We start from the raw sequence: 20,769 nt of genomic DNA, 5'->3' as shown, positions 1-20,769 counted from the left end.
TACCTTATTAATTGAAACTGGCAGTTCCACTCAGAATCACAGAATCACTAGGTTGGAAAGGACCTTCAAGATCATCAAGTCCAACCATTAATCCAGCGCCACCATGTTCCCTAAACCATGTCTTGAAGTGCCACATCCACACGTTTTTTGAACACTTCCAGAGATGGCGACTCCACCACCTCCCTGGGCAGCCTGTTCCAATGCCTGACCACCCTCTCAGTGAAGAAATTTTTCCTAATATCCAATCTAAACCTCCCCTGGCGCAACTTGAGGCCATTTCCTCTTGTCCTATCACTAGTTACTTGGGAGAAGAGGCCAACACCCTCGTCGCCACAACCCCCTTTCAGGTAGTTGTAGAGAGCGATAAGGTCTCCCCTCAGCCTCCTCTTCTCCAGACTAAACAACCCCAGTTCCCTCAGCCGCTCCTCATAAGACTTGTGCTCCAGACCCCTCACCAGCTTTGTTGCCCTTCTTTGGACACGCTCCAGCACCTCAGCATCCTTCTTGTAGTGAGGGGCCCAAAAGTGAACACAGGATTCAAGCTGCGGCCTCACCAGTGCCGAGGACAGGGGCACAATCACTTCCCTACTCCTGCTGGCCACACTATTTCTGATACAGGGAAGGACGCCGTTGGCCTTCTTGGCCACCTGGGCACACTGCTGGCTCATATCCAGCCGGCTGTCAACCAGCACCCCCAGGTCCCTTTTCGCCAGGCAGCCCTCCAGCCACTCCTCCCCAAGCCTGTAGTGTTGCATGGAGTTGTTGTGACCCAAGTGCAGGATCCTGCACTTGGCCTTATTAAACCTCATCCAGTTGACCTCTGCCCATCAATCCAGCCTGTCCAGATCCCTCTGCAGAGCCCTCCTACCCTCCAGCAGATCTACACTCCCACCCAACTTGGTGTCATCTGCAAACTTACTGAGGGAGCACTCGATTCCCTCATCTAGATCATCTATAAAGATATTGAACAAGACCAGCCCCAGAACCGAGCCCTGGGGAACACTGCTTGTGACCAGCTGCCAGCCAGATTTAACGCCATTCACCACAACTCTCTGGGCTCGGCCATCCAGCCAGTTCCTCACCCAGTGAAGAGTACACCTGTCTAAGCCACGAGCCACCAGTTTCTCCAGGAGAATGCTGTGGGAGACGCTGTCAAAGGCTTTACTAAAGTCCAGGTAGACAACGTCCATAGTCTTTCCCTCATCCACTAGGTGGGTCACCTGGCCATAGAAGGGGATCAGGTTGGTCAAGCAGGACCTGCCTTTCATGAACCCATGCTGGCTGGGCCTGATCCCTTGGTTGTCCTGCAGATGCCCTGTGAGCACTCTCAAGACCAACCGCTCCATAATCTTCCCTGGTACAGAGGTCAGGCTGACAGGCCTGTAGTTCCCAGGATCCTCCTTCCGGCCTTTCTTGTAGACGGGCGTCACATTGGCAAGCCTCCAGTCTTCTGGGACCTCCCCTGTTAACCATGACTGCTGATAAATGATGGAGAGTGGCTTGGCAAGCTCCTCTGCCAGCTCTCAGTACTCTCGGGTGGATCCCATCAGGCCCCATAGACTTGTTCTTGACACTCATTCCACTCCCTTAAACCCGATTCTGATGATGGCTAAACTCGATTCTGATGATGGCTAAACATAGAGCTTCGCCTTCCTGGGAACGCGAATCGAATACATCAGTAGCATAGGAGGGGGGGAAACCTTGATCAAAACCCTCCTTTTCTTCCCAGTCCTGGTTTGTTGGGGCGGAGACAGGTTTCTCGCTTATTGCAAATCATTTGCAAAGATCAAGTTTAAAATGCAGTGACCTCTCACAGAAGTATTAGTTAAAAATCCCCAAAGTTAGGAGGTGGGGGTTAATAGAATTAAAACCAGACTGAATTATTTTCACACAAAGGTATAATGGTGGAAAATAAGATGCGTTATTTCAGAGCTGGGAGAGGATGTATTTTAATCGGGAGAAATTTTTAAAAGAAATACAAACATCCATGGACAAAAATGCATAGGACGAAGTATGGAAAGACACTTTCCCTGTTTCAGTCTCAAAATCCGCAGATTTTTTTCTCAGTCATTGGGATGACTTTTTTTTTTAATTACCTACGCTCGGATCCTTTGCCAGCTCGCAGCCCGCGAGGTCACCCGGGGGAGCGAGGGGGGCTGTGTATCTCGTCATGCCCCATGCGGAGGGGGTGGGAGTGTGATATTTGCAGAGTACCAGGCGGAAAGGCACAAAAGGTCAGAAACGCGCCCACCGCGCGGGGCCGCGGCCGATCGCCACTCGGACAGTAGAGGTCGCCGCGCCACCCGCGCACAGCCTCCACGCCCTGGCGCGGGGACAGGTCGGCTGGGGAAGGGGCGACCGGACGGGGCCCTCGCCACGATGAGTGCCGCCTCTGCTCACGCCAAGCACCGTAACACGCCTCCCGCGGGCGATGAGGCGCGCACCGCGATCCTGCGGAAGAGGCGGCCGTGCCGAGACGCGGAGGCTGCGGGATGAGCGCCCGGACGCTGCGGGCTGCGGGGGCACGGCGGTGCACATCTAGCCCGGACGAGCGGCACAGGGGCGACACCGCAGTCCGAGTCCATTTAAGTGAAATTGCCCATTACTAAAGGTTTGTCCCAAATACGTGCCAGGCTGTCTGAAGCTGCCAGCATCAGCAGTAATTCCTGATAATTGTTTTTGGTTTACTCAGCTAAAACACGGAATTATAAAGTATATATAAACAGTTTCATATATATATGCTTATACATAAATACAGCCACACATATGTTTATTGGATGTAGAAGTGATCACCTAGTAGAGTTGCATTTCCCACTGTTTATTTAAACGTCGAATATGTAAAGCAACTCTGTGTGTGTTTACAACCATATCTTTACCTCCTGACACTATCTTGAGATCATTGTTATCTCTACAAGTGGCAACATTGGGTCCCACTTCTTCTTTGAAATAAAACTGGAGGGTGTGTTTGCTTCCTCAGCTTTATAAAGGAAAACAACTTGCAAACTAAATTAGGTCTGTTGTTTAGTAGCTGTCTCATCAGCAAATGCAAGTTTCAGAACTTTTTCTTGGCTGTTTTATTGCAACCATCTTTCCCCGCGGGAAGATATTCCGCGTGAAGAAACTTTGCTTCTCTTTCACTCAAACTCTAGTCTCGTCGGTTGCCTTTTAGAACAATAAGACTTAGAAAAAATATTTTTTCCTGATGAGTAGTGACTGGAGGGCACTTATACACTACGTTGATGAGAGCGGTGTAACAGTCCATATGGATCAGAACACAAAAACGGGATTTAAACAAACTCAAAGGGGACGTTTAAGATGGGGGGTGGGAGGATTCAGAAGGGTTTGGGGTGGACACGCTCGGGAGCGGGTACAGTTTCGCGCAAAGGAAACTCACCGTGTAGTCTAAGCGGAGCCTGCTCTTTGAAAGGAGCAGACTACGGGGTGCCGTGTGCTGGTGCGCAGCTGGGGGCGTGGGCATCGCAACCGCACCGCGCCCGGCTGCGGCTCTCGGGTCTGGGCTTCCCACATCGCTTCCGGGGACCAGCGCTGTAGAGCCGCGCAAACGGCAGAGTTCGTGTCGTCTTCCCTTTTTTTTTCCTTTTTTTTTAAAATAAGAATTTTAAGGGATTCTCCACGGGGAAAGGCAGAAGTTCTTCACTTTTCTCCACGAATCTCCATTCCCGGTCAACCTACGAAACCGTCTTAAACACAGGATGCATTTCTATTTACAGACTGGGAAAAAAAATAAAAGAAAGAAGGAAAGGAAAAGGATCTAAAAGGGATCGAAAAACATAAATAGAATGGAGGGAATGCTGAGAGACAATTTAAGGTAAATATTTGTATCTTCTTCGACCTTGTGTTTAACAGAAATATATGAAGCTTTTGTCCAGGATTTTAAGAGAGAAGAAGGCTGGAGGAAAAACATAAACAGTCCCATCTCGTGGCTGGGGCCATACCCAGTCAGCCTGCCTTGCCCTCCCTGTTCAGGGCAGCTACGCCTAGGAAAAATAAACGCTCGGAAAGGAAATAGCTAAATTAACCCCCCACCTCCCCAAAAAAACACCCAAACATACGGAAATTGTACATATGGCACAGCGAGCATGAACAGGGGAATAGGTGGAGGAGCCAGAAAGGGCCGGGAAGGAAAATGAAAGGTGTGACGGGAGATAAGCAGCAGGGATGGAGGAGAGAGACAAGAAAAAAAGTATAAAGGGAAATACAACTAAGGAGCGAGGAAAAGTTGCCTCCGAAAGCCCGAGCCGGGGCCACCGCACTGCTTGACGCTGAAATATGATAATCAGAACAGCTGCCCCGTGCTGTTCGCAGCCAATGGGCGCCGCGCAGGCCTGACGTCCCCGCGCATGACGTCTGGCCAATGGCGAGCGGGCTGAGTTGGAGCAGAGAAATTTGAGTAAGAGATAAGGGCGAGGCGAGTGACCGAGCCGCCAGCACCTAGTCTGGCACTATCGTGCTGTGACTTTTCCGCGCAGCCGGACCCCGCCGCGCCCCATTTCCTCTCCGCAGCCCTGACAGTATCTCCCACGCCGGTGGTGTTTTGTTTTGCCTTTTTTTTTTATTTCGAGTCTTTTTTTTTCTTTTGTTATTACTACTTCTACTTTTTTTTTTTTATTAGCGACAGCTCTCAAAACTGCTTTGAGGTCTTAAAACGAAACCGTAGACCATTTCACTGTGGACATTACACTCTCTTACAGATATGGGAGACATGGGAGACCCACCAAAAAGTAAGGCGGAATTTTTATTGTTGTTGGAATAAATGTGCTATCTATTGTAATCGTCTCAGGCAGGAGAACTGATAAAGAGCTGAACTTCATTTGAATGATAGATAAGGTGCCTTTGTTGTCATCCCTGCATGCTTGCTGTGTTTTAACCTCGTAGCCTTGTACATGGGGTCCTGCTCTCTTTTAAAGTTTAGGGAGCAGGCAGGATTTTAATGGTACCTCCAGCCACGGAGCCTTAAAATCTCTTCGTGCCAGACTGCAGTGAGGCTGTTTAACTATCCAGCACCTAGTCTGTCTAGGGGAATTAGCATTAGATTTGCAAAAGAGAGCAAGTGACAACCGTAATGATGCTTGTTCTTGCTAGCAGCCTCGAGTCCCCTCCTCTATGGCAAAAGTCTGAATGGGAAGCGCACCCAGCCATGAGTTCGACGTTTCCAATCAGAGCCTCTTAAAAAATGAAATCAAACATATAGGTGCTCTCCCCGTAAGGAAAGGAATCCAAACAAGCAAATAATAAAATAAAAATAAATCCACGAGGGAGTTTGGAGTTGTGATTCCGTGCAAGGCTTGCGAAATGAGGACCTTCACCCCGAAGACTGTTCACATCTGGATTTTAACATGTTCCACCTCCTTTCTAAACGATGGCACACTTCAATTACCATTCAAAAGTTCAAAAAACAACAACACCCCCAGAGTACGCCCCATGAGGGAACAACACTAAAAGTGTGTTTATAAGAGATAAAACGGTTAGTCAATCGTGTATTTATTTTCATTTCAGAAAAATGCCTGATTTCCCTATGTGTTGGCTGCGGCAATCAAATTCACGATCAGTATATTCTGAGGGTTTCTCCGGATTTGGAATGGCATGCGGCATGTTTGAAGTGTGCAGAGTGTAATCAATATTTGGATGAGACCTGTACGTGCTTTGTTAGGGATGGCAAAACCTACTGTAAAAGAGATTATATCAGGTATGCCATTTACGTTGTTTAATTCTTCAGTGAGATTTTTTTAAAAATTTATAAATCTGACAGAGGAAGGAAAAGGAGCAATTGTGAGAAAGAGGATGAAAAGACAATTGGTATATTTTAAAGTGATTTCCCCATAAATAGACAGATGAGGAAAAAAAGTTCAAGTCATCAAGTTTTTATTCCACAAATTCAAATACAAATCTCTGTATAAACAAAACCACATTCGGAAATAGCTAGCGACTGTATGGGACCCTCCTGAGGACTTTGGCAATGCATCCTGTGATTCTAACAAAGTGGGAAATCGTAGGTAATGGAGAATATTTTCAGTAGTGTAGATATTATGAGTAACACAGAACTGATCGCTTTTTAACACAACCTGAGAAATGCATCTCTCTGTATTTTTGCAAAGGCAAAATGGCATTTATAAGAAAGGCACTTTAAGCATGAATGCCGTAAGAATAAATATATGGGGAAAAAAATAAACTAGGCCTATCAAAAACAAACACAAATAAAAACAAAACCGAAACTGGTTTCCTTCAGAATGAAAGATCATTTTGTGGGAAGGTTAAAACCTAGACCGAAAATGTTTCTTCGCTAAAATAACTGTCATTTAATCTTTTAAAATATTAACCCCTTTGGTGATATCTGACTGTCCTTTCTTATCTATACTGATGAATTAGAGCAGATCAAATTGTCCATTATCTGTTTGCAAACAATTGGGTATATTTAGATAATGGAACAGCTTCCTTCCTCACATTAAAATCTGGTAACTGATAAAATGTGAGAGTTGCCGATCCTGACACTGTAGAGAAACCAAAGCAGGAATTTCGAGTGTGTTTATTATTTGTGCTCCTGTATCATGCTGATCTGTTTCAGTATCGTCTACTGGGTTTGCCAAACCAGAACTTTGCATGACACTGAGGTATGGACAGTATTTATTTTTTACAGAAAGTTTTGGGAGCAAGTACCTACCTAGCCACCTAAGATATCTCTTCTAGTTTCTTTGTAATTCTGAATTGAAATAAAGCACTTGAGTCTTTCCATCTCCAGTGCACAGTTCATAAGCAGATCATTCCTTCAAGTCATGTTGTGAGATTATTCTCAAAGTTTTACTATGGCGAAAAAACAATACACTTTCGTCCTTTCACTAATTTCAAATGAAAGGAAAACATTTGGGACTGAGATGTGCTCACCTTCTGCAAGAACTCAGCAAGTGAAATTTAAACAAACAAAAAAAATGCAGCTCTTTTAAGTTAATACACAATACATTTAATTTGTTACAATTTTAAAAGATGTACATTATGTGCAAGTCGACTTTGAATTAGACCATGAGCCAATCTATAATTGTCAGACGTGGGCAATCCCCCCAATTTTTGTACCTATTAATGCATACACTTTGCGATCGCGCTGTTCTTTTGCCGTTTATCTGTTTGTGGTTTTTTTTCTTCTCAAAACGTTGTGATTCAGAAATATGTAGCTCTGAATATAGGTTGAGTACACCTCCATAGACATAGCAGCAAAAGATGTGTGTAAATAAACATCTGTACCCACAAGTATACATCTTTAATGTATGACTATCTCTAATGAAGTGTACTGGTGAGGAAATGTGTGGGGATGAATATTAGCTCAGTTTTAAGAACAGCTTTTACAGTTTTGTGGATTGTGTGCGTGTATATGTGTGTGTATTCGTACATTTGCAGAAAGATGTTAATTTTACTTAATATCAAGGAGGATGGCTAAGGAGCACTCGCTGGGAACCGAGAGACTGTGCAGTTCTAGACACCCGAGTTGGAGCATTTTCTCATGTTTATCTACTGATGGGTGAACTGTCCCCCTCTCCTCCACGGGAGACAAGGAACCTGCCACCCATTCCAGCATGTAACCCCAGAAACCCATTATTGGCCGTGTGGGGCTGTCAGCGAGAAGTGACCCTTTCACTCCTGCTGGAGGTCTTGAGCCTCGGCTCAAGGTGGGAGCGTGAGCAGGAGGGGAGATGGAGCAGTGAGGCTGAGGTAGGGGCAGGCTGCAGAGCCAAAGCACCGAAAATGCATTTTAGTAGGGGGCGGGGAAGGGGAGTTACACTACTATATATGTGAGCGTGTATACAGGTGTGTGTGTATGCCTATATTGTTGTATAAAATGAACCTGGTGAACAAGGGAGAGAGCCCCGGCCGCTGGCAGAGCCACCCCTGCCGTGTGTCAGAGGCTAAGCTGCCGGGAGCCCGGGCACACATCAGGGCAGAAGTCCTTGCATAAATAACAGCATTTGGTGAGGCTGGCACGTTTGTCCACAAACGTGGATGGCAGCTTCGCCAGCCTCGCCTTTCCCCCGTGTACCAGGGCGGTCCGGTTCAGCCCCGGGCCAGGCTAGGTCAGGTCCCCCCGCCGTGAGGAGGGAGGGAGAGGGCAGGGACGGCCCCTCGCCTGGTGCAGCCCGGGCGCTGGGGCAGGAGGGAGAGGTCGGCATGTCCTCGGGAAGGAAGGGGGTCTTTTTTTTGTTTCTTCCCCTGTTTCTCCTTCCACCTCCGCCGCCCCTCCCCTCTCCTTGCCCACTGGCATGTCCGGGTCCCGGTCCCTGCCGTCTTTTACGGCGAGAGGGATCAGGTCACCGGCAGCAAACGAATCCATTTTATTCCTTTGCTCTTGTGGCTTCTGTATTTTCAAGGCTTGTTTAACTAGTGGACTGCGTGTGGCGCGTGTACGGGGGGCCACGGGGCTGCCCACGAGTGAGAGTGATAACCTCTCTCTTTCCCCCCTTCTTTTCTTACCCCCCCACCCCCCTCGCCCTTTCCTTGCTCTCCCCTTCCCCCTCCCGTGCTCTCCCTTCTTCCCTCCCTTCTCCTTCTTTCTGGGCTGGGCCCTGCTCAGGTTATACGGCATCAAGTGCGCCAAGTGCAACATCGGCTTCAGCAAGAATGACTTCGTGATGCGCGCCCGCGCCAAGGTGTACCACATCGAGTGTTTCCGCTGCGTGGCCTGCAGCCGCCAGCTCATCCCCGGCGATGAATTCGCGCTGCGGGAGGACGGCCTCTTCTGCCGGGCGGACCACGACGTGGTGGAGCGGGCCAGTCTGGGCGCCGGGGACCCCCTCAGCCTCCTGCACCCCGCCCGGCCGCTGCAGATGGCAGGTACCGTCCACACCCGGCGCCGCGGAAGCCCGCGGGGTTTGGCGCCGCTCGGCCCGGCTCCTGGCGGGGGGTCCTGCCCCCGCGGAAAGGCGGCCCCGAGCGTGCGCCCCCACGGAGAGACAGCGGCGGCGTGCCCCACGCCCGGGGCTGCCGCGGGTCCGGCTGCTGGGAGAAACGCCTGTGTACGCGGTATGTGTGAGGCGGAGACACCTGCGCAGGGGGCCGCGGCGGGCTGCACCCCCCGCCAGTGTGCACACCTCCTATTCCGACCAGACACCGGGTGCGGGAGCCCCCACTGAGCCCGGGGCAGCCGGGAGCCTAAGTCGAAGACGAACGAGCCGATGCACAGAGTAGGTCTGCGGCAAAGGACAGACCCCTCTGTCTCCGGAGCATGTGGAAAAGCTGATTTAAGCACTGGAGGAAGCGAGGTCCAAAAAGAGATAGACTTCATAACTACAGGCGAGCACTTAGGCCGTAACTTAAAACTGTCAACAAGCTAATCTTTGGTAATTGCCTTTTAAAGTGACTCTGCCTTCTTGAAATGTTTTATGTGATTTGATGAGAATTTAATCTTAAAACTCAGCATTGTAACTTCAGAGTCTTCCCACCTTACAACTTTACTTACACTTTTAGTTCTCGATGTGTACATCAGATACTCAGAGACGCTTAGCTTTAGGAAGAGGAACATCTCTTTGAAGCAAACTAGGCTGGACAAAACAAGGTTGGCCGGCGTTATTGCTGTGCAAGTAACTGTAACTTGAAAGGTTATTTACAAACACAGCTATATTTAAATGGGCTCGTTTCCTGCTTCTGAGCTGCTTTCAGGTGACGTATCTATATATAGGGAGAAAAAAATCGCGTAGCTGATCATTGCAGTATTTTAGAGAGATTGTATGTGCTCCCTATAGCGTGTTTGTGCATGTCTCTGAAAGGCATATTGTGTCTGCAGGTACAACACTGCTAATAATTGAAGCCTTCATATTATCTTCATCGACTTTGCTGATTTATTGTTATAATCAGAGAAGTTGGAACCCAACTGTACAAAAGTGAGCACTTTTGAATATTAACTAGCCAGGGTTTTATCAAAAAAAAGTAATTTTTCCCTTGACTGGGTCATATTACATCTAGATAGCTACAGCTACACAATACACAGAAGAATAGCACAATCACACGAATACTTTTATTAATTGATATGATGTTACCCGTTGTTTTGCATTTCTTGGCGTTTTCCATGAGTTGCTAGGTTTGCTCCCCTTTTAAAGAATTGGCAATACATTCATATTTTTTAAGTATTCATTGAAAGCTGACATAAATTCACCTGGCACCTCCACTTTCTAAGATAGACCTCCCTCTCCTGAGCACTGGGATACAGGGCTCTCACGGGATTTTCCTCCATGGTTATGGTGCAGTGGATTTGGCTTGTTTTGCTTTGATTTGGAAGCATCAAAATGTCGGGAGCTGTTGTAGGTTATTGTGGCCTCTGGCTAAACTGAGTTAGATTCAGTATACAAGAAGCATACCCGAATTATGATTAATTTAAGAAGTATTCTTTTATTACTTTTTGGAACAAAAATCTGTTTTGGTGATTTGTCAGGAAATAAGTACATAAACCCCTCCCCCTCCTTTCCTAGTGCACACACACTGTAGGGAACTCACCCTCCCCTGTCAAGTCTCATACAGGTTCAAGCCTCTGTCATTAAGGGTTTCAGGGGGTGGTGGTTTGTTTTTGCAAATTAATTATCTGTGGAGTCAGAAATGTCAGTCCTGTCACTCCACTAGTGCATAAAGCAGCGGAGGCTGCAGGAGCTCCAATAGATCTAACTGCTTGAATGGTTTCTGAAAGAGGGTTCATCACCCCCCCGCCTCCCCCTGTCTCACCAGCTTAGAGTCAGATTCTGCAGACTCCCTGCTTTCTACTCATGGGGATCCTGTTCCTCCCTTTCCCTCCCCTTACAGCAGAACCTGTCTCTGCCAGACAGCCAGCTCTGCGACCCCACATCCACAAGCATCCCGAGAAGACCACCCGAGTCCGGACTGTCCTTAATGAAAAACAGCTTCACACCTTGAGGACCTGCTACGCTGCAAACCCCAGACCCGACGCCCTCATGAAAGAGCAACTGGTAGAAATGACTGGCCTCAGCCCGAGGGTCATCAGGGTTTGGTTTCAAAACAAGTGGTGCAAGGACAAAAAAAGGAGCATTATGATGAAGCAGCTTCAGCAACAGCAACCCAATGACAAAACTGTAAGTGGCTTCAGCCTCTGACTGTGCTTCCCAAGGAGAAATGCCTGGCCAGTCTCTGGGGTTGGTTTGATGTTTTTGATTTTGTGGGACCTCCCTTAAAACAAACAAAAAGATACCACTTAACTATTATTCCCTTGTTCTGCTGTCAGTGCAATTAAAACACACCACAGTGAGAAGCTGATATAGGCAACTCAAGCGAACACATGTCTTTTTGTGGGGCTAAGAATATGCAGTGGGTTAGACTAACTTCTCTGCAGCATGAATTGTGACCTGCAGAGTTTATGGGATGTAATAAGCCCAGCCTTGTGTAATATTTATATTGCAAATGCAAAGGACTCCTTGAGGGGAAAATGACGCTTTTGCCCTCTCTCAATGGTTTTACACAGGAGTAAACCCAGAAGTAAAACCCATGAGTAAAAGGGAAATTGGATGTATTTTCTTAGCACTTTATATACTACAATGTGTATGCTTGTCAGTGCACTTACTGTAGAAAAAGACAAATGCAATGCAAAGTTTATGAAATTACCATTGTGTTTACAGGTTATTTAAAATATATATAGTTCTTGCATAGAAATATATTGAGTTCTTGTCTGTGGGCATATGCACGTGTGATGCAAACAAGCAGAAAGTGCTGGATTCAGCATAGCAAACTGGCCGTCTCCATTTTAAGCTAAATTTTTTTTTGCTGTTGTTGTTAGTCCACTTGAAGTAGTCTCTTATTCTCCCTCTGTATATTGACTGACCTGAGAATGACAATTAATTCATAAGGCTGCCTAGTTAAGTGGAATTTAAGGAGTTTCATTTTACCCTGTTGGAATGAAATAAAACATGATGTTATTAACTTATTAACTCACCTGAACAATCTATTCGTCAAGGTTTCATGTTATTTTGTACACAGTACCTGCACCACAGGGCATACTGGGAGGGCTGGGGTTTTGTTGTGGGTTTTTTTTTTGTTTGTTTGTTTTTTTTTGAAAGAGCATAGTATTGATGTACCCCAGGTTTGCCATGCAATGGATATATGATCCAGTTAAGGTCACGCAGAACAAAACCAGCCTGGATGCAAATTTTCTATGATTAACCGTTTCTTGTGCCGAGCCGTGCATCAGCAGCCAAAATACAGAGTGCTCACGTTTAAGAAAGCTTGGGGGGGGGGGGGGCATGCCTTGAGAGAAATACGAGGATTAAAGGGAAAGAAAGTAAACTTTCACTGTGATAAATGCAGCAGGTAGAAATAGGCCGACCTAGAGTAGAATAGAGTAAAACATTCACAGCAGATTAACAAAGCAAACACAAGTGACAGCAACTGTATAGATAAAACAGAAAGCAGTTTATTGACTCAGTGCTTGTATACAATAAAGCTAACCAACCTCATTAACATATTTTGCTGGGCTGTTCACAGAATATCCAAGGGATGACAGGAACTTCGATGGTGGCTGCTAGTCCGGAGAGACATGACAGTGGTTTACAGGTGAACCTGGTGGAGGTGCAGAGTTACCAGCCACCCTGGAAAGTACTGAGTGACTTCTCATTGCAGAGTGACATAGATCAACCTGCTTTTCAGCAACTAGTAAGTATTGGTTACCAGCTGGAGCAAACCAGCCTGTACCCAGGACAGAGCAACATGGGATTCCCTAGGTGGGCATTATGGCACTCTGTAAATGCAGCGACTCGAACTGATTTAATAGGGCTTGGTGCAAAATCTACCTTAGTGCACAGCAGAACTCTTGCCGAGTTCAGTAAGAAATGGATAAGGCCCGACCCAGGTCTGAGACTAACTCAGCTCGCACACTCCTGAAAACTGAAAGCACCTCTATCCAGAGAACTAAAGCGTTCTTTACTTGTCATTTAATTGTATGTACATTTATGACAGCAGTTTCTAAAATTTGCCCCTCCGCCCTTCGGGCCAATTTTCCCTTTATACTATAGGTTGCATTTTAAATATATGATTGCAATGTCAGTCTGTGTCCTTGTTTTGTCACACAAACATGAGTAACTTAATTAAATTGTCAAAGTCCTTGTTTTACGCATGCACCTCTAGATATAACATTATATATCTATATATACACATTGTCCTGGTTTCAGTTGGGATGGAGTTGTTTTTTCTTCCCGATAGCTGGTATAGTGCTGTGCTTTGGAGTTGGTATGAGAATGATGTTGATAACACACTGAAGTTTTAGTTGTGGCTAAGTAGTTGTAGTGCTTATACTCAGTCAAGGACTTTTCAGACTCCCATACCCTGCCAGTGAGGAGGTGCACAAGAAGCTGGGAGGGGGCACGGCCTGGACAGCCGACCCAGATTGGCCAAAGAGATATTCCCTACCATATAATGTCATGCCCAGTACATAAATTGGAGTTAGCCGGAGGGCGGGAATCGCTGCTCAGGGATGGGTTATCGATCTCCGGGTGGTGAGCAATTGCTGTATTGGGCATCACTTCTTCTTGTACATTCCTTTTTCAGTATTATTATTGTTGTTGTTATCATTGTTGTTTCCTTCTCTCTTGCTGTCCTATTAAACTGTTTTTATCTCAACCCATGAGTTTTTCCCAATTCTCTCCCCCGTCCCACTGGGGGAGGGGGGAGGTGAGCGAGCATCTGTGTAGTACTTAGTTGCCGGCTGGGGCTAAACCACGACAGTCCTTTTTGGTGCCCAATGTGGGGCTTGAAGGACTTGAGATAATAATGGTTGTATGTCATGATACCAGTTTATTTGATTTGCATCATGCTCTTGTCCTTGCTGTACATGTTAAGGATTGGTGTTAGCTTCTGTGCAGGCTGCTGTACTCTGCAATGATTAGTAATGTCTTGCCTGGGAGATTTTTAGGACACTGACCTTGAGCTTAATGTGGTATCTGAGCTCTGTACTAAAGCCATTACTGTATTTCGGGTACTATCTTGTGGAGACGATTAGCAATTATACTTCTGCCTCTGAAAGGCTTTTTATGGAGGAAATGTAGAATGGTACTTTTGCTATCCTCTATCATAATGTCTCCTCCTTCATCACAGTAATTTTTCAGTATTCTGAACACCCTTGGGTAGTTAAAATACTTCTATTGCTACTTCTGGGGAACACTGTTTCGGTTTTGTCTAAGGTTAGCAAGTAATTTAAGAATATCATCCAGAGATCTGCCCCAAGGCCGGATAGTTATGAATGGCAGGGTGTGTGGAGCAGCATGGGCAAATGCCTAGGGCAGTGGGCACCTCCGGTGTTTTGGAACTTCACTCCTAAACAAGTGCAGAATCCTGATAAACTAGCAGAATATTTGGAAGAAGTATGCTGTCAGCCTGGCAGTTCCAAGGAGACGCAAAGCATTGCAGTGTGCTGGGGCCTGGCCCATGCCTACCGAGCTCTATTTAACACTATTGAAAAGGGAGAGAGGGTCTCCAGATCTGACGACAATGTGACAGGCACTGTGACTATTCCAACCCCTGTAGCAGACACTGTGACTGCTCAAACTCCTGCAACGGGCACTGCAGCTACTCTAACCCTTGCGACAGGCGCTGCAGCTGAACCAGAGAACCAGTCCGTCCCGGTATCAGTTGCCCCTGTACAAAAGAAGAAATCTTGGAAGCAGCAGTCAGCTCTTTCAGTAGGGGACGAAGAAGGTTTCTCTAAGAAGGGGCCAGAGGAAGAAAGTGAGGAGGCAGAGTGCTCCGAAGCAGGGCCATCACAAGGACGGAAGAGGGAAGAGAGCGGGTCATCGCTTGAAGAGGAGGAAGAGGAAGAACTCATAAAAGAAACGGTGACTACCCGATCTCTATCCCTGAGTGAATTGCGAGATATGCGAAAGGGTTTCAGCCGTCGTCCAGGTGAGCACATTGTCACCTGGCTGCTCCGATGCTGGGATAACTGGGCCAGTAGCCTGGAATTAGAGGGTAGGGAAGCCAAGCAGCTGGGATCCCTTTCTAGGGAAGGGGGCATTGACAAAGCTATTGGAAAAGGTGCACGAGTCCTCAGCCTCTGGAGACGACTCCTGTCGGGTGTGAAGGAAAGGTATCCCTTCAAGGAAGATGTTCTATGCCACCCAGGCAAGTGGACCACCATGGAGAAAGGTATCCAGTACCTGAGGGAGCTAGCTGTGCTGGAGGTGATTTATGGTGTCTTGGAGAATGGGCAATCATCCAAAGATCCAGATGCAGTCATTTGCACGCAACCTATGTGGTGGAAGTTTGTACGGGGTGCACCATCATCATATGCCAACTCATTAGCAGTAATGGCCTGGAAAGACGGAGAGAGACCAACGGTGGATGAATTGGCTGGCCAACTCCGGCAATACGAAGAAAGTCTCTCTTCCTCCCTACGGGCCTGCGTCTCTGCTGTAGAGAAACTGTCCCGGGAGTTCCAGCAATTCAAAGAGGATATGCCCTACCCCCCACCCATACGGACCAGTGTCTCAGCCATTAGGAGTAAGCGCTCTTCTGTTCAAGAGAGAAGATATAGAGGATACACACCGCGAGCCACTCTGTGGTTTCAATTGGGTGACTACGGAGAGGACATGAGGAGGTGGGATGGAAAACCTACCTCGGCCCTAGAGGCACAAGTACGCGAGCTGCAAGGAAAAACAATTACAAAAGGGGGTTCAGGTTCCTCCAGAAAAATCATCGCTCCACTTTCCAGTGTGCAGTTCCCCAGAAAGAATAGAAGGGCTGATCTCACCTCTGATCCTCTTGAAGGGACTTCTGATTCCTATTTACAAGAAGTGGGTAACGAGTACTATGACCAGGACTAGAGGGGCCCTGCCTCCAGCCAGGCGGAGGAGAGGGACAACCGAGTTTATTGGACTGTGTGGATTAGATGGCCTGGCACATCAGACCCACAGGAATATAAGGCTTTAGTGGACACCGGTGCAGAGTGTACCCTAATGCCATCAAGCCATATAGGGGCAGAACCCATCTGTATTTCTGGAGTGACAGGGGGATCCCAACAGCTGACTGTACTGGAGGCCAAAGTGAGCCTAACTGGGAATGAGTGGCAGAAGCACCCCATTGTGACTGGCCCAGATGCTCTGTGTATTCTTTGGATAGACTACCTCAGGAGAGGGTGTTTCAAGGACCCAAAAGTCTACCAGTGGGCTTTTGGTATAGCTGCCTTGGAGATGGAAGAAATGAAACAGCTGTCCATGGGCTGATACAGACTGCAGTGAAACAGGGTGAAGCTCCAGAGCACCTGCAATACATTGTTGACATCATCGTGTGGGGCAACACATCCGAAGACATTTTTGAGAAAGGGAAGAAAATAATTCAAATCCTTCTGAAAGCTGTTTTTGTCATAAAACAAAGTAAGGTCAAAGGACCTGCACAGGAGATTGAGTTTTTAGGAATAAAATGGCAAGATGGACGTCGTCAGATCCCAATGGATGTGATCATCAAAATAACAGCTATGTCTCCACGAACTAGCAAAAAGGAAACACAAGAACTTTTGGGCATTGTGGGTTTCTGGAGAATGTATATTCCAAATTACATTCTGATTATAAGCCCTCTCTATCAAGTGACCCGGAAGAGGGACGATTTCAAATAGGTCCCTGAGCAACAACAAGCCTTTGAACAAATTAACCGGGAGATAGTTCATGCCGTAGCCCTCGGACCAGTCTGGGCAGGACAAGATGTTAAAAATGTGCTCTACATGGCAGCCAGGGAGAATGGCCCTACCTGGAGTCTCTGGCAGAAGGCACCAGGAGAGACCCAAGGTCGACCTTTAGGGTTTTGGAGTTGAGGATATAGGGGATCTGAGTCCCGCTATACTCCAACTGAAAAGGAGATATTGGCAGCATATGAAGGAGTTCGAGCTGCCTCAGAAGTGATTGGTACTGACTGCCGGTGCTGGGCTGGATGTTCAAAGGGAGGGTCCCCTCTACACATCATGTGACTGATACTACGTGGAGTAAGTGGGTCGCACTGATCACACAGCAGGCTCCAATAGGAAACCCCAATCGCCCAGGAATCTTGGAATTGATCATGGACTGGCCAGAAGGCAAAGATTTTGGCATATCGCCAGAAGAGGAGGTGGCGCGTGCTGAAGAGGCTCCACCATATAATGAACTGCCAGAGAACGAAAGGCAATATGCCCTGTTTACTGATGGGTCCTGTCGTATTGTAGGCAAACATCGAAGATGGAAAGCTGCTGTATGGAGCCCTATACGACGAGTTGCAGAAGCTGCTGAAGGACAAGGTGAATCAAGTCAGTTTGCAGAGGTGAAAGCCATCCAGCTGGCTTTAGATATTGCTGAATGAGAAAAATGGCCAATACTCTATCTCTATACTGACTCATGGATTGTGGCAAATGCTCTATGGGGGTGGCTACAGCAATGGAAGCAGAGCAACTGGCAACGCAGAGGCAAGCCCATCTGGGCTGCTGAATTGTGGCAAGACATTGCTGCCCGACTAGAGAATCTGGTCATGAAAGTACGTCACGTAGATGCCCATGTACCCAAGAGTCGGGCCACTGAAGAACATCAAAACAACCATCAGGTGGATCAGGCTGCTAAGATTGAAGTGGCTCAGGTGGATCTGGACTGGCAACATAAGGGTGAATTATTTATAGCTCGGTGGGCCCATGACACCTCAGGCCATCAGGGAAGAGATGCAACACGCAGATGGGCTCGGGATTGAGGGGTGGACTTGACCATGGACACTGTTGCACAGGTTATCCATGAATGTGAAACATGCGCTATGATCAAACAAGCCAAGCGGTTAAAGCCCCTCTGGTATGAAGGATGATGGTTGAAATATAAATATGGGGAGGCCTGGCAGATTGACTATATCACACTTCCACAAACTCGCCAAGGCAAGCGCTATGTGCTTACCATGGTGGAAGCAACCACCGGATGGCTGGAAACATATCCTGTGCCCCATGCCACCGCCCAGAACGCTATCCTGGGCCTTGAAACGCAAGTGTTATGGCGACATGGCACCCCCGAAAGAATTGAGTCAGACAATGGGACTCATTTCCGAAACAACCTCATAGACACCTGGGCCAAAGAGCATGGCATTGAGTGGGTATATCCCATCCCCTATCATGCACCAGCTTCCGGAAAAATTGAACGATACAACGGACTGTTAAAGACTATACTGAGAGCAATGGGTGATGGGGCATTCAAACATTGGGATAAACATTTAGCAAAAGCCACTTAGTTAATCAACACCAGGGGATCTACTAATAGAGCCAGCCCTGCCCAATCAAAACTTGTTTTATGCATGTACCTCTAGATATAACTTTATGTATCTATATATACATATATACACACAAATATATACATATATATAGCTTATGCTGTTGTGCTTCAGAGAGGGAATTGTTTGTATGTATTCATGTGAAAAATTCAAACAATATAATAAACTACCTTAAGCTGAAAGAAAACAGTCATTTTAAGAGATCTTCTGTTCTTAACTCACTTCCTTATGCCTACGTCATTTGGCAGCTTATATGGGACCATATCATCTGCAATACTTAGGCCCAACAAGGTGAATTAAGGACAGAAGTTCAACCTTAACTCAATTTCCTGGCCTAAGTGTGTTAAAACCAGCTGTTTAAAATAATAAGGTATGTTGTGTATGGTTTTTCAGTGATTCAAAATAATACTTAATGATGAAACATTAATATATAGACCCTTTTTTGATCTGTTGGGCACTTTTTTTCAACATGAAGTGACGGAAAAATGAAGGTTTATAGCCATGCCTAGAAATGTTTTCAGACCTTTTCAGTTTAGTATCACATTCTTTCACAGGATTGCTTTTTTATTCCCCTCCAGTGGTAGGCCGCAGCATGCTTGCCTCCCCTGGCACACCGTGCTCTCTTCGGAAGCTGTAGCACAGCAGTGGGGATGTTTGCATTATCTTACCTCTAGAGCAACCACTAGTTTTCCTTGCTTTAATCAAGCTGTCAAGCAGACAGAAGAGAATGTTATTTCCTTCAGCTGCCTGCCTTACTTCAGCTGCCTTAACAGAATAGGAGACTTTAAAAACCTTTGATGGCAGTGAGTTTTTGTAAGGAGTAGGTCTAAAAAAGAAAAAAAAGACAGAATGGAAGATGGATAGCCCAAATATACACACGCATATAGATAGACAGATAGATGATTAGATAGACAGATATTGACATATATTGGGCATAATGTCTGATACTGAAAAGGGTTAAAAGGAAAACTGTGGATGGAACAAGACAGTTCATCGACCTTTCAAGGCACTTCTCTAAACTGGAAAGGGCTTTAATCACAGGATCGGCCAGCTAAATAGGTGTCAAAGAAATGCTTTTGGATTAGCAAAACTCCACCCTTCAAATCATGCCTTTTCCTGCTCCTAAACTAATGGGAGCCACGGGGCACATTAGACTGGAGAAATGTGACCTTTTTTATCAAACTGACTCTCTTTAAAAAGAGATACTACCCGTTTCAAATCACAAATGAAAGAAGATGGCTTGTTTCAAATGCCTTCTGCTCCTGGATGCTCCTTCCAGGTTTATTTTATTCTAAGTACAAAAGGGGAAAAAAGTAACGTTGCAGTTTTGTGTCAAAAAAACCACATGCACTCTTAAATAATTGACTAGAACATCCTGTTGGGATTGCCACTCTTGCAAGACAGGGAAGAAGGCCTCATTAATAAGACTGGGTTTTTATTTGCTTGATTTTTCAGTCTTTTTTTTTTAATTTTGTTTTTAACTTGCTTTTTTTCAGTGATTTGGCTGAAGGCCTGAAGAAGATTCCTATGAAGTCAATGGGGAAACTAAACAAAGCAACAAGCAGTAACACAGCCTCCCCTGGGGATGTATCAGGCCATTCGGCTACATGCCTGTATATTTATTTTTGTGTTCTTCTTTGCCTTTCCCTGCTACTTTTCTTTGATTGTTACAGTTGTAAAATTTTTTTTTGGCAGGTTAATTTTTCAGAAGGAGGACCCAGTTCCAACTCTACTGCAAGTGAAGTAGCATCAATGTCTTCTCAGCTCCCAGATACGCCCAACAGCATGGTAGCCAGTCCTATTGAGGCATGAGGAACATTCATTCAGATTTCTGTTGTTGTTTTTGCCCTTACCATCACCCCTGTTGGAGAGAGTGGAAAAGTGATCACTTGGGACTCCGAAATTTAGGGGGGAAAAGTCTTTAACAACCCTGTAATAAACCTAACAAGGAAATGCTCCATGAAATGAACAGAGTCCTGTTTGAAAAGACAATATAATATGGTAGCAACACTGTGAAGACAATCATGGGATCTTACTAGAATAAATACTAACAAAACCAAAACCTGTGCTATTCAGTCATCAGAGGAGGATCAAAAAGACATTTTCAAAATGTAAAGTATTTGTACTCATGGATCTCAAAAAAAAAAGTGAAAAAAATTATCTTTTCATTTGACTGCACATCATAGGGAGAAACCAAGGTAGAGGGACTTTCTGTCTATTCCCTCCCAATCCAAATAGTGCTGTGTCTGTATTGGTCATTGCCTTGCCAAAAGGAGCTCCAGTAGGTTTTCCATCATCAGGAAAGAGACAATTTGGCCCTGCATTATTGAAAGATTTATTGCAAGAAAGTGGAGCTGCATTGGTTTGCAATGTTGGTTTTAGTTGACTCTAACAAGGGGTTGTTTCCTGCGTTTCTTCTAGCATGTACTGTAGTGGGGTTTTGATTTTGGTTGGTTGAGATTCATCCTCTATCGAGTCTGAAGTGATTGAAAATAGGTTTTTGAATTCCTCTTTAAAAAC

The 20,769-nt window shown here is 46.1% G+C and overlaps 1 protein-coding gene across 1 annotated transcript; it reads left to right on the top strand.

The window, feature by feature from the left end:
- The first annotated feature begins 3,250 nt into the window (after positions 1 to 3,250).
- LOC309415167 (insulin gene enhancer protein ISL-1-like) lies at positions 3,251 to 20,494 on the top strand. Its single transcript, XM_082012605.1, has 6 exons — positions 3,251 to 4,742; positions 5,518 to 5,707; positions 8,576 to 8,835; positions 10,792 to 11,078; positions 12,481 to 12,648; positions 19,945 to 20,494. The coding sequence occupies exons 1-6, from the start codon at positions 4,715 to 4,717 to the stop codon at positions 20,059 to 20,061; spliced, it is 1,050 nt and encodes a 349-aa protein (XP_081868731.1). The 5' UTR covers positions 3,251 to 4,714; the 3' UTR covers positions 20,062 to 20,494.
- The last annotated feature ends 275 nt before the right edge of the window (positions 20,495 to 20,769 follow it).

This window comes from Phaethon aethereus (genome assembly GCF_964289735.1).
Source record: "Phaethon aethereus genome assembly, chromosome: W".
NCBI classification, from domain to species: domain Eukaryota; kingdom Metazoa; phylum Chordata; class Aves; order Phaethontiformes; family Phaethontidae; genus Phaethon; species Phaethon aethereus.
The sequence above is the reverse complement of the archived record's forward strand: the minus strand, read 5'-3'. Positions and strand labels throughout refer to the sequence as shown.